The 27,585-nt window shown below is 43.5% G+C and overlaps 1 protein-coding gene across 50 annotated transcripts in view; it reads right to left on the bottom strand.

Moving 5' to 3' along the window:
- RIMS2 (regulating synaptic membrane exocytosis 2) overlaps window positions 1-27,585 on the bottom strand; it is a 657,506-nt gene that overhangs the window by 184,383 nt on the left and 445,538 nt on the right. For 29 of the 50 annotated variants that reach the window (XM_073590129.1, XM_073590133.1, XM_073590143.1 and 26 more), the window contains 3 exons: window positions 22,943-23,096; window positions 6,672-6,740; window positions 5,082-5,235 (listed from right to left, as the gene is read on the bottom strand). In XM_073590129.1, coding sequence (XP_073446230.1) covers window positions 5,082-5,235; window positions 6,672-6,740; window positions 22,943-23,096 — 377 coding nt within the window. Of the gene's footprint in view, window positions 1-5,081; window positions 5,236-6,671; window positions 6,741-17,184; window positions 17,212-22,942; window positions 23,097-27,585 lie in introns of all 50 variants that reach the window. The other 21 variants (XM_073590110.1, XM_073590159.1, XM_073590111.1 and 18 more) reach the window with 1 other exon arrangement.

The following is a 27,585-nucleotide window of genomic DNA, read 5'->3' as shown; positions in this document are numbered from 1 at the left end:
TGATCTGTCATTCACAAAATTCTTAATTTCCACGTAAAATCTGTATTCAATAAAGACAGACTAGCCCATTACTCCATTACTGAGATAGGAGATGACAGTTAGTGCTCATTAAGTTCTACATAGAAGGGAGGAGCTCTGTCTCTAGCTCCTCCCTCCTACATAGAATCTCATCAGCACCAACTGTCATCTTCCTATCTCGGTAATGGGAAAGTCTGTCTTCACTGTAGACAGATTTTTACCAGGGAATTGAACATTTTGAGAGTGAAGGATCAGTCTGAAAGGAGAAAGAAGCAGATTACATATTTTTTTTATTTTTATTTTCATGTGTACTATTGATTTATGGAATAAAAATTAAAACAACGGTTACTCTTTAAGGAAAACCAGCAGGTTCTGACGGGGCTCCCGGATCATTGCCTAATTTGGATAATTCCTTTAAACTATAACAAACCGTCCTAAGTATCCTACTCATACAGCAAGACAAATGATCATTCATCGAGGCCAGAAAACACGACCTCATACGTGTATTTTACATATAACTTGTGCACACACTCGGATCCATCATCCACCAACCTTTGCACATGTAACAGTCTACGATGAAGACCACTGAACATTGCAAAAAATATACAAATTTGCATAAACCTAAAATAAAAAAAAATTCTCTACATCTCAAAACGCATTCTTTCTTAGTTACTGGGGTGTAATAAGTAGGACATATCTAATATATGACACTAATAAAGACATACAATATATCAGACATAGCATAAATACTCACCAGACTCTGCCAGGTTCTCCACACTTGAGCTAAATTTAATTTTTTTATTTTTAAGAGCCCCCTTACAAACAAATCAAACATTTATCATTTTTGTTCTACAAGTTAAGGCATCAGCTAAAATCATGCAAAATTCTTTTTCTAAAACATTGTTGACCTGGCAGTAGCTAAAGCACATAGAATGGAATAAAAAAAAAAAAAAAAAGATTTTTCATGGCTTGGAGGTCCATGGTGCGTATGGGACCTATTTTTCTTAGTGAAAGAATTTGGGCTAAAAATAATTTTTGCAATTAGGTTTCATTAAAAATGTTGGATTTTACAAGCTCTTTGTTTCCCTTCGCATTCAACTTGGTCATAAATCAGCCGAGAAGAGTTCAGAAAAAGACTGAGAAAAGAGATACCAACTCTCCTGTCCTGCCATTGGAACGAGCTTACTGATGGATTCTCAGTTAACTCATTCTGCATATTGCAAAAGAAAGTGCAAAACAGAGGCTATAGAAAGCAAAGGGTGGAACATTTTTAAGTCAATACAATTGCAAAAATTATTTTTTAGCTCTAAATACCACACATGTAAGTAACAAAAAAAAAAACCTTTGTCCCACAAACCCTTTACACTTCAACAGGAATTGAAGCAACAGACTAATAAAGAGCATTCCCACATCTGAGATATATATTTTTGGACTGGATAATTACCATAAATTTCTAACCAGATTTATTAATTTGCTAATGACTTAAATGGTCCAAAAGTCACAATTGTAACTTTTTTTTTTAGTAATTTTTGACTATATAAAAATAATCAATATTCACACTGGCCATTAGGTCTAATTATTAGACTCTTACTTTCTGTTGGTCACAGGCACATTAGCAGCAATGGACCGACTCAGATCCTTCTGAATTGTGTTAAAATATGTAATCATTGTGCTCCTCTCATTAGGGCAATGGTCATTGTGAAGGGAGGGGGAGGAGGTGAGCTGTTACATCCACAATTGTGAATAGGGATGAGTGAACACGTGGAAGTTTGGGTTCATCTAGGCCGACCGAACTCTAGTCGCAAAGTTCAGTTTGGGTACCAGAACTGTACCCGAACTTGAACCTGAATCCCATAGAAATCAACGGTGACCCAAACTTTGGAGCTGAAAAACCTCTCCCCCTCTCTCCCCCTCTCTCCCTCCTCCCTGGACTCCGCACCAGACTTTACAGTTCAGGTTCACTCATCTCTAATTGTGAATGGTGGATTTTATGTATACTGATGTTTTCTGTGATTATAATCCTGTCTGTGATGATAATGAGACTGCTGAAAAACCTTCTATTCAGAACAAAGTATGAGACAGGCATAAGGCCCAGTGGCCAGTGTGCGCGAGTTTAGAAATGTTTTTATATAGGCATTTTAGATAATGATATGATTTTATATTATATACACATATACAGTATATATGTACACACATATATATTTAGGGTGATAATGCGTTCTAAAGAAAAAAATTAATTTTCTTCAAAATATTTAGTTTATTATTTATTATTTTTTTAATGGTAGATTGCGTAAATCTGACTTTTATGTTGCATAAAGAAAAAAGTATATATATATATATTTTTTTTTATATTTACTATAGGTATATTAGATACTAACATGAAAAATAACAAAATACATTTCTTTTACATTTTGTATATTATTGTCCAATATACCTAAATATATATATATATATACAGTGCCTACAAGTAGTATTCAACCCCCTGCAGATTTAGCAGGTTTACACATTCAGAATTAACTTGGCATTGTGACATTTGGACTGTAGATCAGCCTGGAAGTGTGAAATGCACTGCAACAAAAAAGAATGTTATTTCTTTGTTTAATTTTTTTTTAAATTGTGAAAAGTTTATTCAGAGGGTCATTTATTATTCAACCCCTCAAACCACCAGAATTCTGTTTGGTTCCCCTAAAGTATTAAGAAGTATTTCAGGCACAAAGAACAATGAGCTTCACATGTTTGGATTAATTATCTCTTTTTCCAGCATTTTCTGACTATTTAAGACCCTCCCCAAACTTGTGAACAGCACTCATACATGGTCAACATGGGAAAGACAAAGGAGCATTCCAAGGCCATCAGAGACAAGATCGTGGAGGGTCACAAGGCTGGCAAGGGGTACAAAACCCTTTCCAAGGAGTTGGGCCTACCTGTCTCCACTGTTGGGAGCATCATCCGGAAGTGGAAGGCTTATGGAACTACTGTTAGCCTTCCACGGCCTGGACAGCCTTTGAAAGTTTCCTCCCGTGCCGAGGCCAGGCTTGTCCGAAGAGTCAAGGCTAACCCAAGGACAACAAGGAAGGAGCTCCGGGAAGATCTTATGGCAGTGGGGGACATTGGTTTCAGTCAATACCATAAGTAACGTACTCCACCGCAATGGTCTCCGTTCCAGACGAGCCCGTAAGGTACCTTTACTTTCAAAGCGTCATGTCAAGGCTCGTCTACAGTTTGCTCATGATCACTTGGAGGACTCTGAGACAGACTGGTTCAAGGTTCTCTGGTCTGATGAGACCAAGATCGAGATCTTTGGTGCCAACCACACACGTGACGTTTGGAGACTGGATGGCACTGCATACGACCCCAAGAATACCATCCCTACAGTCAAGCATGGTGGTGGCAGCATCATGCTGTGGGGCTGTTTCTCAGCCAAGGGGCCTGGCCATCTGGTCCGCATCCATGGGAAGATGGATAGCACGGCCTACCTGGAGATTTTGGCCAAGAACCTCCGCTCCTCCATCAAGGATCTTAAGATGGGTCGTCATTTCATCTTCCAACAAGACAACGACCCAAATCACACAGCCAAGAAAACCAAGGCCTGGTTCAAGAGGCAAAAAATCAAGGTGTTGGAGTGGCCTAGTCAGTCTCCTGACCTTAACCCAATTGAAAACTTGTGGAAGGAGCTCAAGATTAAAGTCCACATGAGACACCCAAAGAACCTAGATAACTTGGAGAAGATCTGCATGGAGGAGTGGGCCAAGATAACCCCAGAGACCTGTGCCGGCCTGATCAGGTCTTATAAAAGACGATTATTAGCTGTAATTGCAAACAAGGGTTATTCCACAAAATATTAAACCTAGGGGTTGAATAATAATTGACCCACACTTGTATGTTTAAAATTTATTAAAATTTAACTGGGCAACATAACTTTTTGGTTTGTAAGATTTATGCATCTGTTAATAAATCCTGCTCTTGTGTGAAGTTTGAAGGCTCTAACTTATTTGCATCTTATCAAACCTGCTAAATCTGCAGGGGGTTGAATACTACTTGTAGGCACTGTATATATATATATATATATATATATACACACACAGTATATATATTATTCAACATAAAAATCAGATTTAAACAATTCATCATTTTCTGATGACTCATACTCTTTAAGTCTGATAAAAAAAAAAGTGAAGTTTTCTCTATTTAGGAGCAGCAATTTCACCTTGTATGGCCAGAACGATGGAAACATCTGAACGTAGTAAATACCTGCATTCCCCCATTTAATCCATAACAACGCTGGTCTATCTTTTCTCATAATTCTGCATTGTGCCATTCCTCTATTATTCTTCCGACAAATCTTTTTAATAAACTGACAATTATTATTATTATTTATTATTATCGCACCATTTATTCCATGGCGCTTTATTGGCTGTTACCATCAAAAGGGGGAATGTCCCAATTTGTCATCTCATATTGGACAGTTTCAAACATTTTGGGAACACCTCCCCAACTTAGTCAGACGTTACTAAGAGGAAGAACAAAGAAACACCACGATGCGGAGTCCGCAGAAAAGTGGCGCAGAATTGTTCCATTTCAGAATTAAGATTTATGGAAGAAACGACAGGTCCAGGCCTTCGGGTATAACCATTTCCACTATGAAGTTACTATTGATGACCATTGATGTCCTCGTCTACCTTCCTAGAATCCAGCCTTTGGTTGTTGCAGAGTTGGTTGGAATAAGTTGAGGAGCACGGCTGGAAATCATTGGGAGGGTTAACATATTTTTAGAATGGTAACCAAGAGGAGAAATGTAGTCTGCAGTGACATCTCACACCGTACAGTGCAGGATATTCAATAACCACCTATCATATATTTTATTTTTTAACACAATGAGGCTCTTTATTGAATTTTAATCAATGTAATGTTAGAAAATACAGCAACCACAACCATAGAGGCCTGCGTAAAAAATAGGGTCAAGTGATTTCAGGCAAAGATACGTTATTCCAAAAAAAAAAAAACCATAGCAAGAAATGAGAGAAAAGGTGGATTTTTTTTTTTGTTTAAGCAACAGGCAGTACCTTTGAGGCGGTGGAACACTAGGAGACCAGGATCTAGTCCGACCTATACTATCTACATGGAGGGATCCTGTCCGAGAACAGTGATTCGATGACATGACCTGCTCTGGTACGGATAAGGTTGAACTTTGCATATCACGACCGTTGTGCCGAAAATCTGTGAAAAGTGGAAAAAAATTATGTGTTAAGGTTGAGTTATTGTAAGTGAAGACACAAAGAGCGTAGAAGTATGGGAGAGGGAAGCCAGGCTTATATTACATACTGGGCGTGGAGAATGAGGATAATATATGACAGGTTTCACATACATCCTCCTTTATGGCCGCTCTGGACAAAAACATTACCTACAACTATAAATCGCTGATTGATCGATCTCTGCATTGATCAATCACCTTGGCTGGACCTCAACTGGTACAAATAATATGACAAATACTGTCAAAGATCAACTTATCATCAGACTTTTGTCTGTGCCATCACAGAGAGGTGTAGGTCATAGAAAGCTGAATAAAATGATATCTTGATATCTGCAATCGGAAATCCTTATTCCAGAGAGATTTAAAGGGATGATCCCATATCCAAGATCCCGTCCCAATATGTAGCAGGTGAAATAATAATAATAATAATAATAATAATAATAATATTATTATTAGTAAATATCTCCAATTAAAAATGTAGTATAGTTTTGTTTTTATTCACTTTAAGTCTCTTTCCTCATGTACAAGCATTGCAGGACCTTGGGTATCCATGGTTACGTCCACTGATGAAGTGACAGCTAGTTGCTAGTGGTTGCAACCATGGATACCTAAGGTCCTGCAATGCCTGTATATGAGGAAAGCGACATAAAGTGAATTAAAAAAAATTATATTATATTTCTAGGACCTTTGAGATCTTAGAAATTAAGTGTTTCTTAATATGTAAATGAAAAGTTAAGATCTCCCTAAGAATCTGCCTCCAGAGACCATTATAAATGTAATGGCTCATCAGTGTGAGACATGAAGATCAGGAGAGAAGACAGTCAGCCATTACATAGCTTACCCTTGTAAAGCCCCCTTTCATTAAAAAAAAGCTCTGGGAGGCAGATTATCAGGGAGATCTATGCCCCGCCCATAGATCTTAACAGCTCATTTACATAGTAAGAAAAGTGTGGATTTCTCTGGAATAAAACATCAGATCGCAGACATCAAGGTATAATTTTATTCATCTTTCTATGACCTACAAGCCAATGTAGACATTTTGGGAGGGTTGATTCTACTGACAGATTCCCTTTAGTGAACCGGCCCATTGTCTTCTGTTTTGATCAGTTTTGTAAAGGGCCCCCTCAAAGACTTCAATGGCCAAGTATGATACACAAAACGGATGAGAATAAGACGTGCTCAGAGTCCGACGGGCCGAACATGGAGCCTCTTTTAAAACAGATGTGTGTATAAATTTTTTGCATTTACTGGAGAACCCGCTCTCCTACGACTTACTCTCCTTTACCTAATCTTATACATGACCTCTCACATATGAAATCTGAAGGGATGAAGCTCCGGCTAAACATCTAGCTCATTCAATGCACTTTAAGAAAAGCAGATTAGCAAGTTTTAGAATTCCTACCTGACACAACCCCGACTCCATCATCGCAGTCATAGTCTGACACTTCACTGTCACTTATTCTCTTGGATCCTGCAAAGAATTTTCAGTGAACAGTTCTTCAAATCTAATTTCCACTTATATCTTGTAAATCAAAAGTTTCTTAGATATATATAAAAAAAAAAACAATTGAAAACTAAAGACTATGAGAAAATACTAAGGAACGTAGGGTAGCAATGTAGAAAATTAGTAGGGGAGAAGTCAAAACCTGTTATTAGAGGAAACACAATCAGCAGGAACACCCTGAGCAGACGTGTTATGTTATGTGTGACCTATAATTCCAATTTACGGGGTTCAATAGAATAGTTTAATACACTCATTATTTATTTATATGAGCTTGTTATAACCCCGTGCACTTTAGTTACATGGAGATGAAAAATAATGACGTTTAACCTTTATAGAGCGCTACTGTGCCTATTTATACCTAAAGCCATATATTACATCTGTAATATGGAGCCTTATGTGAGCAACATATGGCGGCACATGAAGTACTTGTAGCATTGAGCCATAAGGACTGCATACATGAATAGACGTCGTACCGTAAAATAATAATTATATATATAATAGTAGATATAATTGAATACTATTAGGTGCTGCATACTTTAGCTATAAATTCCAACAAACAACATATGTAAAATCTCATAAAACTATGATTTTTATTGAAATGGTTAAAAAAAGATTAAAAAGGTAAAAAAAAAAAAAGCAAAGTAACACAAAGACATGTGGTCTTGGCGTCCCAACGAGAGTTTCACCTTAGCTTCGTCAGGGGTGCATGCCCCCCGATGAACCTAGGGTGAAACACGGGTTGGGGCACTAGGACCACATGTCATATCAGTCTTTCCCATTCTAAAATGTAAGTGCATTACTATTGTTTATTTTGAACACTTACGTCGCCACTAGAGTTGAGCGAAACGGGTCGAAAAAATTCAAAAGTCGCCGACTTTTGGCAAAGTTGGGTTTCATGAAACGAAACCCGACCCTAGGATGAGGTCGGCCACGAGGTCGGCGACTTACGCGCCAAAGTCGCGTTTCAAAAGTTTGTTTTGCGCTCTTTTTCAGCCAATCAGGATCCACGGACACTGTGGGCAACGTGATGACATAGGCAGGGGTCACCACCATCTTTCAGAAGGGCATGCAAGTGATTGGCTTGCTTTGGTGGGCGTCACAGGGGGTATAAAAGGGCGTGCACGCCGACCGCCATCTTACTTCTGCCGATCTCAGTATAGGGAGAGGTTGCTGCTGATTCTGTAGGGAGAGCGTTAGGCAGGGAAGAAGACAAAAAAACTGCTTCTGCTGCTAGCGATTTGGCCTGCACAACACACCAGTCACTGTGTGTGCAGTGCAAGGGGAGGCTATATAGTGGTGCATCAGTGGTGTTGGTTGTTGGGCTGCCTTTTAAGGCTTCCTGACAGGCTGGCATTGCTGTTTACCCACTGCTCCGCAAACTGCTTTTTTAAAAGCAATCCAATCTCCCTTATCCTCTAGTCACTTTTGTCACAGCTGTGCCATCGAGCCTGTCACATAGCGCTCAGATATTCATTGGGCCTCACACAATCCAAAAGTGTCCAGTGTCCAAAAGTGTGTGCAGAGATTCAAAATCTCCCTTATCCTCTAGTCACTTTTGTCACAGGTGTGCCATCGAGCCTGTCACATAGCGCTCAGATATCAGTGGGCCTCACACAATCCAAAAGTGTCCACTGTCCACAAGTGTGTGCAGAAATTCAAAATCTCCCTTATCCTCTAGTCACTTTTTGTCACAGCTGTGCCATCGAGCCTGTCACATAGCGCTCAGATATCAGTGGGCCTCACACAATCCAAAAGTGTCCACTGTCCACAAGTGTGTGCAGAAATTCAAGATCTCCCTTATCCTCTAGTCACTTTTGTCACAGCTGTGCCATCGAGCCTGTCACATAGCGCTCAGATATCAGTGGGCCTCACACAATCCAAAAGTGTCCAGTGTCCAAAAGTGTGTGCAGAGATTCAAAATCTCCCTTATCCTCTAGTCACTTTTGTCACAGCTGTGCCATCGAGCCTGTCACATAGCGCTCAGATATCAGTGGGCCTCACACAATCCAAAAGTGTCCAGTGTCCAAAAGTGTGTGCAGAAATTCAAAATCTCCCCTGTCCTATAGACACCTTGTACCTTGTTTTACATTACTATATAGTTTGTTGGATTTTGTCTACATTTCTACCAAAAATGAGGAAGGCTGGTGGAAGAGGCCGTGGAATTGGGCGGGGGTTGGCAGCTGGTAATGATGGTGTTGGATCTGATGGTAGTGGCAAGAGCAAAATAGGACCGAATGCAGGAGGTGCTGACCCTGCGTCATCGTCTGGCTACATAAGGCCTCGAACGCTTAGTTTTCTAGGAGTTGGCAAACCGCTTTTAAAGCCAGAGCATCAGGAAAAAGTTTTGTCTTACATTGCTGACTCAGCCTCCAGCTCTATCGCCTCCTCTTCTTCAGTTGTAAAAAGTAAAAGCACTGAGTCGTCATTGGAGGCTCATGTTCATGAACCACACCTTTCCTTGTGTCCTTCACCCCAACCAAGATTGAAGGATGACGCAGGCCATACTACTGATTACTCCATGGAGCTGTTTTCACATACCATGCCTGGATTATCAAGTGAAATGGTGAATTACCCAGGCCAAGATGAATCTGACATGGAGTGCACTGATGCACAGCCGCTGATGGATGATTCTGCTGGTACATTCACTCAGAGCACTACATTGTCCTCGCAGTGTACAGAGCCAGATTCTGACCCTGATGAGACTCAGGTGCCCCTTCCCGCACACTATACCACCATACACGGTGACACAGAGGAAGGTGCACATGACATAGAAGAGGAGGTGATGGATGACCCAGTTGTTGACCCAGATTGGCATCCATTGGGGGAAGAGGGTGCTGCTTCCAATAGCTCAGATGAGGAGCATCCACAGCAGACATCGACATCGCAACAGCTGTTATCTGGCAGGCCCGGAGCACTCCAAAGACAGGTTCCAAACATCAAAAGAGTTGCTGGACAGCTTGTCCAGAGGGTCAAAAGATCACAGCGTGCTAGGCCGCAAAATGTCTGCCAAAGTAGGAAGAGTGCAGTGTGGCACTTTTTTGAACAAAATCCTCATGATCAGGCCAAGGTTATCTGTAAGAAGTGCGCAAAGACCTTTAGCCGAGGGAAAAATCTGAAAAATTTGAATACCAGTTGCATGCTTAGACATTTAACCAGCATGCACTTGCAAGCGTGGACACAACACCAATCCTCAAGTGCCACATGTGCAACTGATCACAACGAAGGTAGTCAGCAACGCTACATTGTTTCCCCCACTGTAAGCCCACCGGTTAGCACAGCAGCAAATGTTGAGGTGTCGTTGCAAGACCACAGCAGTCAGGGAATCCCACTGTTATATCAACGAAAGACTGATTCTAGGCCATCAGAAAGAACACCAACTCCATCACCATCATCAACCCTCTTTCAGTCCGCCCTGTCCACCGCTACTTCCACCATATGCAGCTCTCAAGTCCAGCTCACCCTCCCAGACACTATGAGTAGGTCAAGAAAGTACTCAGTCTCTCATCCGCGTACACTGGGTTTGAACGCCCACATTGCCAAACTAATCTCGTTTGAGATGATGCCCTTTCGGTTGGTGGAAAGCACAGCTTTCCGCGAACTCATGGCCTATGCAGTACCACGCTATGACCTACCCAGTCGCCACTTCTTCTCTCGCAAAGCCATCCCAGCCCTCCACCATCATGTGAAAGACCGCATTGTCCATGCACTCAAGCAGTCAGTGAGCGGAAAGGTGCACCTCACAACTGATGCATGGTCCAGTCGGCATGGCCAGGGCCGTTACATGTCCATCACTGCGCACTGGGTTAATGTGGTGGATGCAGGGTCCACAGGGGACAGCGGTGGTGGGACAGTGCTGCCTAGCCCACGGTACAGGAAACAGTTGGCTGTAGGCGTTCCACCCTCCTCCTCCTCCTCCAGAAGCGAAAGCTCGTCCACAGAGCGCAGTCGTACGAGCACTCCATCTGCAGCTGCCACTGTTGCACACGATGTGTCCCCCTATCGAGCAGCTAGTGGAAAGCGTCAGCAGGCTGTGTTGCAGATGATGTGTTTGGGCGACAGACATACCGCCGAGGTGCTGGCCGAGTACTTGAAGCGACAAACTGAGTCATGGCTGGGCAGTGTACATCATGAGGCAGGCAAGGTAGTTAGTGATAACGGCCGTAATTTTGTGGCAGCCATAGCCCTTTCAAAACTCAGACACATACCTTGCTTGGCTCACACCTTGAACCTGGTGGTGCAGTGCTTCCTCAAAAATTATCCGGAGTTAACAGCCCTGCTCCAGAAGGTGCGAAGACTGTGCGCGCACATCCGCCGGTCGCCTGTACACTCCGTTCGTATGCAGAAGCTGCAGCGATTGCTCCACCTTCCCAACCACCGCCTCATTATCGACATTGCAACAAGGTGGAACTCCACCCTGCACATGGTGGAGCGGCTGTGCGAGCAGAGGCAGGCCATAATGCATTTGTGGGAGGATACACGGCCAGGCACTTTGAGAGCAGACATGGAGTTGACAGGTGTGCAGTGGTCGAAGCTGAAAGACCTTTGTAAAGTCCTTCAGTGTTTTGAGGAATGCACACGGCTGGTAAGCGCAGACGACGCCATCCTAAGCATGAGCATCCCACTTATGCGTCTGCTCATGCAAACTTTGACGCACCTTAAGGAGCAGGCGTCTGCAGCCAATGTTGATGAGGAGGAAGAGGAGGAGGGAATCCTTGATGACATTCAGCCATTGTCTGCTCAGGGACCTCTCCTGGACGAGGTGGAGGAAGAAGGATGGATGATGGAGGAGGAGGAGGATGATGGGGATGATTACTTAGGGGAGGAGGATGCATCTCGTGGGGCAAGTGAAAATGTTGGCGTGGCAAGGTCTGGTACAGGGTTTGTGCGTGACTGGAGGGATGTGGATTTGCCAGAAAGTGCTCCTCCACCCAGCACTCGCAGTGCATCATTGACACCGGGAACATTGGCCCACATGTCAGATTATGCCTTGCGGATCCTAAAAAGGGACCCCCGCATTGCCAAAATGATGAACGATGACGACTACTGGTTGGCCAGCATCCTGGATCCACGCTATAAAGGCAAATTACAAAACATCATGCCACAGGAGAACCTTGACCTAATATTGGCTAATAAACAAGCAACTCTGGTAAATCGGTTGCTTGAGGCATTCCCAGCACACAGCAGCGGTGATGGTTCTCACACGAGCCGTACGGGCCGGGGGCAGCTTGGCAGAGGTGTTCGTGGTGCACACAGCAGAAGTGGCGTTGGAGACAGGGGTTTCATGACAATGTTGTGGACTGATTTTTCAAATACCGCTCACACAACTGGTAATACTGCATCGATGGAAAGTGACAGGAGACAGCAGTTGTCAACTATGGTTACAAACTACTTTTCCTCCCATATCGATGTTCTCCCACACAGGTCATTCCCCTTTGACTATTGGGCCGCTAAACTGGACACCTGGCCTGAATTGGCCCAATATGCCTTACAGGAGCTCGCTTGCCCAGCTGCAAGTGTGCTATCGGAAAGAGTCTTCAGTGCAGCTGGATCAATCCTGACAGAAAAAAGGACCTGTCTGTCAACCCAAAATGTGGATGATCTAACCTTCATTAAAATGAACCACGCATGGGTTTCCAAGGATTTTGTCCCACCTTCCCCTGATGACACATAGGGTGACAGAAAAATGGCCTGCTTTGGTCCACCTCTTCCTGGTACTTCACCTATTTCGCCTTTTGCATCAGCTGAATGTCCAACATCAACATATGCCACTTTCTAAAACTCCCTAACTGTGCTGCCTCCCCCCCATGGCCGGGGTCACCACCTACCGCACGACACCGTGCGAGTGCCGTTGCCCTGGACAGGTGGGTAGGCCGACTCTTGGGCGCGGGCACTGGCACAGGGTCCCTCATAGTGCAATCAAGTGTCTCTGACGGTGGTGGTGCACACCCGCCGTCAGACACACCGCTGTACTATGAGGGGCCCAGTGCCAGTACCGACGCCCACGAGTGGGCCCCCCTTGCTTGGGCAGGGCCCCAGCATTTGCAATCTTTACCTCTCCCTGCTCCTCCGCTGTGTAATCTGGGCCGTCAAATCCATACTGTGCCTGACACCGTCTGAGCCTGCCTCCTGAGACATATATTTTGAATGTGTACGCTATCCATACATGTTATCTGGGGATACGGTACCCTTTCTAACCTTTGTGCAATCACGTGCAATCCATACTGGGCCTAACACCATCTGAGCCTGCCTCATGCTGTATAGACATATATTTTGAATGTGTACGCTATCCATACATGTTATCCAGGGATACGGTACCCTTTCTAACCTTTGTGCAATCACGTGCAATCCATACTGAGCCTAACACCGTCTGAGCCTGCCTCATGCTGTATAGACATATATTTTGAATGTGTATGCTATCCATACATGTTATCCAGGGATACGGTACCCTTTCTAACCTTGGTGCAATCACGTGCAATCCATACTGGGCCTAACACCGTCTGAGCCTGCCTCCTGAGACATATATTTTGAATGTGTACGCTATCCATACATGTTATCCGGGGATACGGTACCCTTTCTAACCTTTGTGCAATCACGTGCAATCCATACTGGGCCTAACACCGTCTGAGCCTGCCTCATGCTGTATAGACATATATTTTGAATGTGTACGCTATCCATACATGTTATCCAGGGATACGGTACCCTTTCTAACCTTTGTGCAATCACGTGCAATCCATACTGGGCCTAACACCGTCTGAGCCTGCCTCCTGAGACATATATTTTGAATGTGTACGCTATCCATACATGTTATCTGGGGATACGGTACCCTTTCTCACCTTTGTGCAATCACGTGTAATCCATACTGGGCGTGAGAACGGCTGGCGAGCTGTTAAGCAAGCTACAGCACCTGTCCAGACAAGTACAGGGATTCCCTAGCGAGGAGACTTATTTGATTGTTTTCAATGTTGGGACAGCAATTTTTGGGGAGCACTATACTCTGGAGAATGATAGATGGGGCCCACCATACACTGGAACATTCCAAAGGTGGACATCAGACACTGGAGCAGCATTTACAGGGCCCATTATACACTAGAGCATTAGAAATGGGGCCCATTATGTTTGGAGCATTATTTGGGCCCATAAGACAGTGGAGCTTCATCCATGGGGACCAACATATACTGTAGCATTATGTGGAGCTCATCATATACTGTTTCAAACATTATATGGGACCAATGATTCTGTATGGAGAAATAGATGGGCCTCGTCATGAGATGTAAAAAGTGAGGTATTTTTCATTGTACTATACCGCTATTTCTCTGCCGTATCGGAGCATGATGAGTTGTGGTATGTGTTAAAGGGGCGCTCTTTCGCCCAGGGCACATGAAAACCTGCAGCCAGCCCTCCCCCCCCACAACTTTAGCCAAATAACCCCCATTTTTCAGTGCGTAACTTGTATTATGAAGTTAATTAAGGTTGACAAGCTTAAGAAAGAAGAATTGATGCTTTTGGCATTCAAATGGGCACTGTAGGTGTGTTTCCTGTCCTCCTCTCACTGCCGACTTTTATTCCCCATTGACTTACATTGGGTTTCGTGTTTCGGGACGACCCCGACTTTTCCCTATAATCGGACGATCTTGCTCGACCCGACTTTTGGAAAAGTCGGGTTTCACGAAACGAAACGCGACCCTAAAAAACCAAAAGTCGCTCAACTCTAGTCGCCACTATGGTATAATTTGTAGTCACTGACAAGTGCCTGCTATATATAACTAGTTATTGGAAAAGCATACTTTGTATAATGCATATCTGTGTTATACATGTGGTCCTCCATTATGCTACTCTGCTTTTTTTTTTAACCTTTAATCATTTTTAATAATTTCATTAAAAATAATAGTTTTATGAGACGCTAGTGCACCATATATTGTTTGCTGGTATTTATCGCATTGGGTGTGTCTCAGTTGTTAATACTATGCATATTGCCATGCTCTGGTGTGTTGGTTCTAATACTTTTGTTATACACCTATTTTAACATGATACTAATTAATTAGAAAGGTAATTGTCCACTATATATTATGACAAATGACTGCAAGGGAAAGTTTTCTTTTTTTGTGTGTGTTTTTTCTCTCCTACAATTGACTCTTTTTATTCAGCAGACGGGACCCCCTGAATCTCAGGAATTAACTGGTCCCAAAGAGAGAAGTGGGCATAGCTGCAATGGAATCCACAAAAAGGTATGGAAGCTTGCAAAGTGTACGCCCAATAGTGGTCTATTTTCCATACCAATGGGTGCATAGGAAATCTATAACCACTACTACTTGTAATATTCCAGAACTTCAGTACAGTGGTGATTTTAACGGAGATGTGACTGCGCCTGCTCCATCTACCACCTGGTTTGGCTCTTTGATTAGTTGACGTAATGATGGTTTGAGTCTTGCACCTCTTTGAGATACAGGTTAAAAGATATTTAGATTAGATCCCTGAATTACGACCTATTTACACTGACAATAATCGAGTGTTTGTAGCATCTAGATAAGCCAAACGAGCTCTTTCGTCAGACGCAACGGTTTTCATGTGTGCATAGAAATCATCCTTATCGGCAGCACATTGTCCCATGTAAACAGGAGGTGTGCTGCCGAGAACTAGATACTGTATGGAGACAGAAAGATCATTTAGTGGTTGTCCTGTCCCCATTTATTGCTTTTATAGCTTGTGTAAACAGATCATCCATGGGCGCTCGTTTTACAGCTTGGATCGGCCTGTCTAAATGGGACATTAGGCTCATAACAAAAAAAATAATCATCTAGAAGTAACCGTTGTGACACAGCAGTCACTGGACCATGACTACCCGTTTAGTCTGTATGTTATTCCCATAGACTCCCAAAATACTGAAAGGCTAATAGACTTCATATTAAAACTGGTTCTGGTGTTTCCTTGTGAGACATAAAATTTGGGGTTTAGTTATTGTCTGTGTCCAACAGGAATGGATTCCCTGAACATCACTAAGATCTATAACATATTGCAATTCATATTGATAAAGACCAGCATGATCTGTAAGGGACCAGGGATCGAAGGAAAGAAGGGAAGCCATCAGATACTGCTATTTTTACAAGATTTTACAAAATATTCACATGAGTTTGCATTTTAGATTACTTGCCCTTTAAATGAAGACTCTGCATAAATTAGGTGTTCTAAGGGGGTTGGATAAATCCATGGGCGGGAGGTACAGGTTCTAAGTGGGTGGATAAATGCATAGGCAGGGGACAAGTTGTAAGTGGGTGAGGTACAGGTTCTAAGGGAGAAAATAAATGAATGGGCGATGGGTACAGGTTCTAAGGGAGCGAATAAATGCATGGGCTGGGGTACAGGTTCTAAGGGAGCGGATAAATCCATGGGCTGGGGTACAGGTTCTAAGGGAGCGGATAAATCCATGGGCTGGGGTACAGGTTCTAAGGGAGCGAATAAATCCATGGGCTGGGGCACAGGTTCTAAGGGAGCGAATAAATCCATGGGCTGGGGTACAGGTTCTAAGGGAGCGGATAAATCCATGGGCGAGGGTACAGGTTCTAAGGGGCAGATAAGTGCATGGGGGTAGTACAGGTTCTAAGGGAGCGGATAAATCCAAGGCTGGTTCGTACAGGTTCTAAGGGGGTGGATAAATCCATATGCGGGGGTACAAGTTCTATGGGGCGGATAAATGCATGTACGGCAAGCACAGGTTCTAAGGGAGCAGATAAATGCATGGCCGGTGGATACCGGTTCTAAGGGGGCGTATAAATCCACGTGTCATTCCCTGTCTCCTAAGGCTAGGTGCAAACGTTCAGTAATTGGACGGAGCACTTGTCCGCTGCCGGCTATTGAACACAGGTGGTTCCGCATGTGGTCACTGAACCGTATGGCTTCACAGCGTCCAGTACATTGTACGGGTGAGATTTACCTTGCGGAGACTCGCGTCTCTGCAAGATACATAGACATGCTGGGGTCTGTAAAGACGCGCCACATGTCCGTCTCCGCGGGTGAGCCGCAGGTGTCTCTGGACGCTTGGTGGGCATGGGGGTTCTTGAAATCCCCTCCACTACGCTGTAACATCTGGACGCTGTTGTTGGATGCTGCACAAGTATGTAGCGTCCAACCCGCAGCGTTTACTGATCGCGTGCACCTACCCTAAGAGCCTGCCTGAGGATAAGGCAGTGGATTAATTTTACTCCGAGTGTTCCTTCAAAATGCACATTTTAACCTTTTACATATGTACTTAGGGATCTAGGCATCAAGCAAGCAAGGTGAACCATAGTAAGGAAGGATTTGTGACAATAACATAGAACATATGGCCACCGAATGATATAAACTGGCAGCCTGCTGAGGTTATACCATACTGTGCATATGCTGACATGCATGATGATCTCTCGCATGCTGGAGTTACCTGAATTATATGAATATGGGCCTCTATCTGGAAAACAAATATTAATATGAACTGATGTCAAGGGAAGATCAATATGAAATCAAATATGTAGCGGAGAGATAACACATCATTAATTAATTATAGTAATCATATGTAAATTTTATCATTACATTTTTTGGACATTATAAAATCATTGCTCAATTTTTTTGTATTGGTAAATTTAGGAATTTTGGAATAATTTGATTCTAAATATCTCCGCTACATACCATAGCTTTTCTGAAAATGGTAAAGAAAAATAATTGCACTCTATAAAGCATGCAGTCCCATGTAAATATGCTCTACGCAGCAGCTTAGCGGTGTACGTACTAAAAACTGTGCAATGGAAAATAAAGCGACGATGGTTGTGATGACAGCTGATCTGGCAAGCTCAGACCAACAAGTCGATCAACACAGTCAATAGCCGGGATCTAAGGGTAAGAAAACACTGTCATCTACTGCGGACCAGTCAATGGAACATAAGTGACCCCAGGTCTCTATAGTAAACGTGCTGTCATTGTGCTGCACACTGATACTTCGACTTGACTGACAAGCACATCAAAGCAAGCACCAGTTTTTACAGCAAGCAGCTATACTATAGGGATCAATGATCTGACTGTATGGTGCCCGAGAGCAGGGGAGTAGCTGTATGGGGTAAAGACATGGCAGGTAGTGATGAGTGAACGTCTTCGGATAACGTATAACGTCTCAGCTGAGAATGCTCGGGTGTTATCCGAATATCTTGGGCGTGCTCATATATTATGTTCGAGTCCCAGCGGCTGAATGATTTGCGGCTGTTAGACAGACTGAACACATGTGGGGATTGCCTGTTTGATAGGGATCCCCACAGCCGCAAATCATGCAGCCGCATAATCTACGAGCACGCCCAAGATATTCGGATAACACCCGAGCATGCTCAGATAAGACGTTCGTCCCTCACAAGTGGCAGGGTAACCCTCCGACATATAAGAAAACATGAGAACTCTCTTGGAATGTCCAGGAGGCTTCGAGAAAAAGAGAAGAGCTCTCCAGCACCCGGTATATCTCCCAGGTGCTGCCAAAGCCTCATGAAACTTCCAAGGAAGATGCTCGTCATCAAGAGGAGATCAACATCCAAACGCACATCCAGGGGCATGGAAGAGGCGTAGAGGGAGTGTGGCTATACAAGCCACTGTCAAAATGTTCCCACAAGGGTGTCCCTAAATGTTAAAGAGTAACTAAACTTCCTTTTTTTTTTTAATAATTTTATCCAGCACGGAAAGTTATGAAGCTTTGCCAGTCAGTTTAGGAGATTTGCTTCTACTCCTGTAAAAAGAAAGTTGCATGCAAGTGGTTTCTAAACCCCTGCTGTTCCCCAGTCTATTTGCTATCAGTTGCATTGATACCAGAACGTAGCCATTTGGAGTACAGCTGATGGCAGTGATGGGTCGGTGACACACAGGTGCTGAGCTGACCCATCACTGCCGTCATCTGTACTCCAAATGAAAATGTTCTCATATCAACACAGCTGAAGGCAAATAGACTGGGGAAAAGCAGGAGCTTAGAAGCCACTTATGTTTAGCTAATATTCTTAAAGTCTGTCGACTCAGTCTGCCCAAACTAGGCAGCATAGATCAGAGCCTGAATGTGCAGCTGAAGTCAGACGTGTTTTTCTCTGACACGCACCAAATGATTAATATTCTAATATCTCTTTAGTGATCGGAGTTTGTTTTAAGTTTTCTCTGAAACTCCAGAGGTTTTCAGAGACAAATATCACTGGCCGCTATTGCGTAGCCAGGCTCTGATTTATGCTGCCCATGGTTTGGGCAGAATTAATAGACCGACAGGTTCCCTTCAATCATGAAATTCCGGCTACAAAATTGCCTGGTATCGTCAGAGAAGTGCAGTGCCAAAAGCAGGGCAAGGACTTGACATTGTCAAGTGACACTAAAAGCTGCAGAGCACCATCACATCATGCCTGTCAACACAAAACTTTCCTGTATGATCCGTATCAAAACAGTGGTGGAGGTTATCCGAATCTGCATAAAAGAAGTTTTTTTGTAGGCTGTCTTAAAGAAGACCTCCTCCTCCCATGAAAGTTTTTATCCTCTTAATATATTGCATTCATCATATTATACAGCACTGTGTACTTACAATTGCTCATTTTGCCTTTCTGCCCAGTAATTCTTCTCTTTTCTCTGCTCTATGTAGAAACAGGAAGTCTCTTTTCCTACATTTATCATCCCCCTCGTTAACTCCTGACCCAGCTGCTCCCTCCCCCCTCCCCCGGCCATAGACTTTTGCAGTGGGTCATACAGGGAAAATTGACCTCCTGTTTCTACATAGAGCTTAGAAGGATTCAGCTTGTCAGTTTTTAATCACATGATGTCATAGACCTAATGGAAAAGAGAAGAATGAACTGGGTAGAAGGGAAAATGAGCAATTGTAAGTACACAGTGCTGTATAATATGAAGATGGCGAGGATATAAATTTTAACAATAGTGCTTATTTAAGGACTCTTGCAAGTGGAAGCAAATGCTAAAGCGAATGTCCAAGTTTTATTAATTTTATAATTTCCTAATATCTCTTTAGTGATCAGAGTTTGTCCAACTCCATTACACAGATGTACACTCACTGGCCACTTTATTAGGTACACCATGCTAGTAAGGGGTTGGACCCCCTTTTGCCTTCAGAACTGCCTCAATTCTTCGTGGCAGAGATTCAACAAGGTGCTGGAAGCATTCCTCAGAGATTTTGGACCATATTGACATGATGGCATCACACAGTTGGCGCAGATTTGTCGGCTGCACATCCCTGATGCGAATCTCCCGTTCCACCACATCCCAAAGATGCTCTATTGGATTGAGATCTGGTGACTGAGGAGGCCATTTGAGTACAGTAAACTCATTGTCATGTTCAAGAAACCAATCTGAGATGATTCGAGCTTTATGACATGGCGCATTATCCTGCTGAAAGTAACCATCAGATGTTGGGTACATTGTGGTCATAAAGGGATGGACATGGTCAGCAACAATACTCAGGTAGGCTGTGGCGTTGCAACGATGCTCAATTGGTACCAAGGGGCCCAAAGAGTGCCCAGAAAAAATTCCCCACACCATGACACCACCACCACCAGCCTGAACCGTTGATACAAGGCAGGATGGATCCATGCTTTCATGTTGTTTACGCCAAATTCTGACCCTACCATCCGAATGTCGCAGCAGAAATCGAGACTCATCAGACCAGGCAACGTTTTTCCAATCTTCTACTGTCCAATTTCGATGAGCTTGTGCAAATTGTAGCCTCAGTTTCCTGTTCTTAGCTGAGAGGAGTGGTACCCAGTGTGGTCTTCTGCTGCTGTAGCCCATCTGCCTCAAAGTTCGACGCACTGTGCGTTCAGAGATGCTCTTCTGCCTACCTTGGTTGTAACGGGTGGCAATTTGAGTCACTGTTGCCTTTCTATCAGCTCGAACCAGTCTGCCCATTCTCCTCTGACCTCTGGCATCAACATGGCATTTCCGGCCACAGAACTGCCGCTCACTGGATTTTTTTTCTTTTTCGGACCATTCTCTGTAAACCCTAGAGATGGTTGTGCGTGAAAATCCCAGTAGATCAGCAGTTTCTGAAATACTCAGACCAGCCCTTCTGGCACCAACAATCATGCCACGTTCAAAGGCACTCAAATCACCTTTCTTCCCCATACTGATGCTCGGTTTGAACTGCAGGAGATTGTCTTGACCATGTCTACATGCCTAAATGCACTGAGTTGCCGCCATGTGATTGGCTGATTAGAAATTAAGTCTTAACACACAGTTGGACAGGTGTACCTAATAAAGTGGCCAGTGAGTGTAGATGTAAAAGATAACACGCTGCCCTGTCACCTTATTGATAGCGTAGCTACTGGGATAAAATTAAGTTATTTTCCTCCCAGAAGCCACCAGCTTTCAGTCATAAAGGCGGGCAAGAAATGGCAACAGTCATTGCGCAAGACATCATTGTGCACAGATGCGCTGCACAGCGAGCTGTCAATCAAAGTGCCTGGGAGATCTCACTGACATTGTGTAACTGAGCGACGACTGTAGCGGCTGCAGTGCACCTCTATAACTGAAAGCCGGCAGGAGGAAATTTTTCTTTCAGTAAGGCAGTCAGATATCATTGTAACCTGCATAGTAACCCTAAATCTACAGGTTAATAGTGTTAAGGGCCATGACAGGTACAATATACCTATATACATTAAGCTCCCAGTCTCCCTCTAGTGGTGGCTGTAGGCAGCCTGTATGTTCTCTTTTATATCTATGTAGGGGAATAGTAACTTGGTGTTGGAAAAACTAACCTCCAACCTCCCTAAAGATATATTAGGAACATAGGAGAGATCTGTCCCTTGAATTAGAAAAACAAGAGAAACAAATAAATGAAATATAAAAGGTAAATATAATATTCATATATTATATCACTTTCTAAATCTGGTATATGTGCGTGAAAAGTGATAGACCTGTTCACACTGGATGATAGGTATGTGGCAGATCAGCACAGTACACCTGAAGAAAATGAGGTGAATTTCCCAGAAAAAAAAACAGGTCACAAGGTTGTAATTATTCAATGTACTCGTGTAAAGAAAAGCATGCATGGAAGTGTGACACAGACATGATATCCTACGTCACAGCGCACATACGCGGGGAAATGGTGCGTGCTTAAAGGGCTTTTCCACTTTCCAAATGTTATGCTCATCAGCTTGTGCTAGAGAAACTAAGAGATACTTACAGTACACCGGTCTAGCGATGGCTCCCTGCCCTTGCCCACAGTTTTCGTTGACAAGCTGCATCGGTGACATCGCAGCTGCAATGCACATGATGTAGGTGGTAAGAGCCTCTGAGCTCAGTGTTTGGCTGCAGTGGCCATGTGCATGATACCACCGCTGCAGCCCATCAAGAGGTAGCAGCGCTGGACTCCCGGTGGGTGAGTAACTCTGCTTTTATTATTGAAAAACCGCTTTAAAACAATTGAATGTATTACTTGGCTAGATGGCTTTACGTCAAAGATCTACCACCAGGCGAGTGCCCATCAGTCATCGTGCTGATACTGTGGAGAGGGGGTCGGACAGTGGTATATATGGGAATGAAGTGGCCTCCATAGGAAAGATTTAAATATTCCCCTTCCATTGTGCTGGTTAAAAATAACATACCCCTAGAAGCAAAGGAAGGGGGTGACCTGTATGTAAGCCCTGTGCATAGGGGATCCATATGTCTGATATCTTCTGGACTCCCTTCTCCAGAGGCCGCATAGTAACTACGCGGTCAGCTTTGAGGTTAGAAGCTGGCATGCTGAAAATAGCCGTCAGCCAAACAAGCGTTTTGCCAACTGTTATGGCACCCAAACCAACTATCAACAAAAGGGAGAGGGAAACGATATTCTTCATGACAAATCTCAAGATGAGGCATGTTAACATCCAACATGCCTGATTCTTCCTTCACTCTGTTACCGAGGAAGATATCGACTTCAGCTTGTCAACTACACGACATCTTCAGACAACGTTTATCTACTTTAGACTTTCAATGTTCAACCACAACATGAAGTTCAAAACCCCCTAATTCTTGGATTAAACATTTCCCTCCAACGTTTATTCATTATTTTAGCTCAGAGTCAAAAAAAAGTGTAATTAGCATATGAAAGAAAAGCAGGATTCCTTTTTTCTTAATCAAAAAAAGCAATGTCAAGGATGGGTCTCTAGGTACCAGGCATGCACTAATTACTCCTGAAGACCTACTTTGCAATCTTCTAGTTGGGCTCTCCCCGTGCATCTGCCTCCGTTGCATAAATGGGGACGGGTGGGGTAGTGGCAATGAGGACACATCATGCGTCTGAAGCTTGTACCAATGTGGCTCATCATCTAAAAGTGCAGTTTCTAATTCAATTAGAATCTGTGGGAACAATTAAAATAAGCAGTCAGTAGACACCGGTATGGAGGAGAAACACAGCATGGGAACATAAAGAATATTAGTAAAATATTAAACATGATTATTAAAGGTTCCAACAAAAAATCCAACAATTACCCCCAAAAAAAGTTCTGAAGTCATTTTTTTTCTTCTACCAAGGAGCTATACGCTCTTTTTTTAGTGGTATCTGATTCCTTCAGTTAAAAAAAAGTTCAAAACCATCCGGCATCACAGTGGTCCTCAGCCAGTGGCTCCCACCTACTGCAAAAAAATGCAACTCTTGTGATACAGAATATTTTTGGACTTTCTCTGGCTGTTTTATTGGTTGTCATACAGTAATATTTCTGAATTACTGGGAAGATCTAACTTCTGTGGGACTTTGGAGGACTTATCTTTGGCTATATGAGGAACTTGGATCTGTACCTTATATGGCCCATAATTTTACAAAATTGAAAGCTGTGCAACTTAAAAAAAAATTCTTAAAACTTGAAAGGACAGAATTAATTCAGGATCTTCTTTTACTGGGGTTTTTTTTATTTTTATTTTTTTAGGTTTATTGAGAAAAATAACAGACTGTTACCAATTGTAATACATTGCAAATCGGTCATAGAGGAGATTTACATTTTGGGGAATAAAACATTCAAAAAAAAAAAAAAGGGGAAGAGCAAACAGCCAAGGACACCAATCTTCCACCATTCGTATAAACACTTTGCATTCCTGTGGAGTCGGAGTCAGTGTCCATTTTGGTGGAGTCGGAGTCAGAGATTATATAAAGTGGACCCACTCCGACAATATATATTATAAATTTGGTACAGAAGTTCAATGCAGTATGTGCTGAATATTTTTCCATAATAATTAGGGATTCTGAAAGTTATGAAATATCCCATAAATGTCTGTTCTGTTCCTGATCTAAGGATCTCGGCTTTTAGTTGAGATGAATCTGTGCTGCACTTTATGTACAGGCTCAGTAGTGAAGTTTCTCGTCTAAACATTAAAAGAAAGAGGCACTGGGAAGGAATGCCTGCACTCATCTCAGAACTGCTAGAGTTAAAGGGAAAACAAGATTAAGGCTGAGTTCACACGTGGCGTTTTTTTCGCGTTTCCGCGGCGGTTTTAACCGCGCGATTTTGCCGCGAAAAATAAGCATCCCATGCATTCCTATGGGATTCCGCAATGCTGTGCTAATGCTGCGGTTTTTACCGCGGCGGAATCGCTTCGCGGTAAAAACCGCAGCATGCTCATTAATTTGCGGAATCGCGGCGATCCCGCACCCATAGGAATGCATTGTTCCGCATGTGGCTGTGCACACCATGCGGAAAGTAAGCAGAACATTTGCGGATGGTACCCACGGTCTGGAGGAGAGGAGACTGTCCTCCGGGCTGTGGGTACCATATCCCTGTAAAAAATAGAATTTAAAATAAAAAATATTGTTATTCTCACCTTCCGACGTCCCGCGCAGCCTTCCCGCCTCTCTCCACGCTCTCGTTCCCAGTAGTCCTTTGCGAAAATGCTCGCGATGACGTCCCGTCTCGCAGTCATTCGCGTGACGTCATCGCGAATTACCGCGAGACGTCGCGATCCCGCGAGAACGGACGTCATCGCGGGCATTTTCGCAAAGGATTACTGGGAACGGATGCGCGGGACGTCGGAGGGTGAGAAAAACACCGTTTTTTATTTTTTTTGTATTTTATCTTCTACTACTGATGCTGCATAGGCGGCCTCAGTAGTAAAAAGTTGGTCACACTCGTCAAACACTATGTTTGATGAGTGTGACCAACCTGTCAATCAGTTCTCCCAGCGATGCTCCAGATCGCTTGGAAAACGCTAGCATTTTGCAAGCTAAATACGCTTGCAAAATGCTAGTTTTTCCGCGGGAAAATCGCGGGAATTTAAAATGCGATTTTCCCGCGGACTGGAATTCCGGAATTCTCGCGGTAATTTCCGCGAGAGTTCCGGTACGTGTGCACTTAGCCTAAGGCAAGCAAATGGCGTGATTATTGTTTCACAAAGGTGATGAAAAGTCTGATGTTACCATTTTACTACAGTAAATTTGTCACTTCAACATGTATGCAGGAGTCGGAGCCGGGACTGGGGAAATTGAGGAGCTGGAGTCAGAGTGGAATCTTTGGCTTACCAACTTCACAGACCTGATGAATTGACAATCACATTTCGTGTGGCACCAACACTACATCCCCCATCTTCAATCCTCCTCAGACTGGTTTATGACCAGAAATAACACAAGCTCCCAGTTATTCTACAACCAAAGTAATCGCATTTATCCATTTATTAATGCTCTGTACTGCATGTAAAAACGCAAAAGAACTTAAAAAAATGGCTAATTAGTAAATAGATTAAGGTATCGAGAGAGAAAAAAAAAAAGAGAGAGACTGAGAGAGCTTCACCTGTCAATGACTATATGCTCCTATTAGGCTAAGGAATAAATTGTATTACACAGCCCATAGTGCACTTTATAGTTTACCCACCATTCTCCGGAGTATAACTACCTGGACTTTTCACAATTTTGAGATATTTTTACTTACCATTTATCCTGTTTTTGATGGTTCTACAGCAATAGTACTGTATTTTTCATGTGCGCGGGCTCTCTTTTTGCCACCAAGTACCCACTTGTTATTGTAATAAAGGTATTTTAATCACAATAATTTATGTCTTGACTATTTATTTGGTTCTCCTCATATTGCTTCTTTATTCTTATCCAATTGATCTATTTAATTCACCCAGCAGACATAGAACTCGGTATGATCACTGACCATCTATCGCTACATGGCTGACGTTTCCCAGAACCCATATATATACATGACAGCGCTACCTCACAATATTATATATATATATATATATATATATATATATATATATATATATATATATATATATATATATATATATATATATAGTGAGGTAGCGCTGTCATGTAAGTAAGGGGTTCTCGCTTGCAGCGATCGAAAAACACATCCGGCACAGGATTTTCCAACAAATCATAGTCTATGAGGTTTATTCATCCTTCATAAACCTCCAGCAGCAATATACACAGCATTACAGGAGAGCGTCCATTATACAGGCTATTTAGCCCCAGGGTTATCTCACCCACGTCAGGGTTCCCATATGGCTGTTTCTCCAGGCCGCAGAAGTCCACTCACTCCTCAGGGACTCTCAGATACTGGCCGCCATTACACACACAGCCGCTCCACAGGCTGCTGTTAGTGAGGAGATCCTTCTCCTCACGGGACCTTCCAAACTGGACCAATCAGGTCCCAGCATTCACCCCATGTGACCTAACCTGGCCACATTATATGGTCCATAGCCATGCCCACCGGGTCACATGACTATGACCTCACCACAGGTCCTTCACACAGACATATATACTTTACAATAACATTCATAAACATACATATGTCTCTATCTCAAGGTCACCCACCTTGAGATACATAATGGCTCTTCAACCACTCACACTCTTGGGACATCCACACAGCGCCCCCTCGTGGACACAGTGGTCATTACACCACATACCTCCCCCCTATGTTCAAACTTGTGGGGTTGAACACACAACATCACACCAGGGTCTCGAGACCGGGCACGTATTGCACCTTGCCCCACAGGTCGAGAGAACTGTCTCCATTTGTCATACGGCCTCATCTCTACATTAGGCCTCCCCCGCCCCCAGCGGTCATAATACCGGTCATTGTCTTTGACCCTCCAGTCACGGTCTGTCTGCATCATCAGACACTGTTTAGTCACCACACTGTTACAGTGCCCCTTGTCACCTGATCTTTCTCTCATTGACCGTCTCTCTCGGTTGGTGCGGTCATAAGTCTTAGTCGATCCTGCTGTCTGGCACGAGTCTGACTCAGTCAACGTCTCACAGGAACTACAGCCCTTCAACCTCGTACGGTCTGTCGAATTGCCACTCGCTGACATTCTTCGGCCATCTGCCATGTCACTTCTTGGCGGTACCCCCGGGGTCCTTACATCTTGGTATGAAGGCGGCCGCCACCTGGTATTCCGCACTTCTTTATTAATCCGCTGGCGGTCCAGCTTCAACTGTTCAATCTCTTGCAGGTACCCCACTCTATACTCCAAGAGCAATTGAAAGTTCCTCAGGCTTTCCATGGAGCCAACCACCATCATGGGAATCCTTCCCACTTCACCAGACACTTGGTCTTCGTCATCAGGAGGGATCCTCACCCTCACCACACCGGAGACATTCACAAGGTCCTGCATCACCTTCCCGGACCTTCCAATGATTCTCCCAATCAGAGCTTTGGGTACCGGAACCACATCTTTCCTCAAACCCAACCGATCCATAGCCTCTCTTGCTATCTCTAGGCGTCGAGCAGCCTTCATATTACTCCGCCTAACCAATTGTTTGACACGTAGACACTGCAAATGCATCTCTTTCAGGACAGCTACTCGGTTTGATGTGTTTTCCCTAGCTGATATTATCACCAACTGCCGAGTC

Source organism: Dendrobates tinctorius, unplaced genomic scaffold (assembly GCF_039654945.1).
Source record: "Dendrobates tinctorius isolate UK_male_01 unplaced genomic scaffold, ASM3965494v1 ptg000116l, whole genome shotgun sequence".
NCBI lineage: Eukaryota > Metazoa > Chordata > Amphibia > Anura > Dendrobatidae > Dendrobates > Dendrobates tinctorius.
The sequence above is the reverse complement of the archived record's forward strand: the minus strand, read 5'-3'. Positions and strand labels throughout refer to the sequence as shown.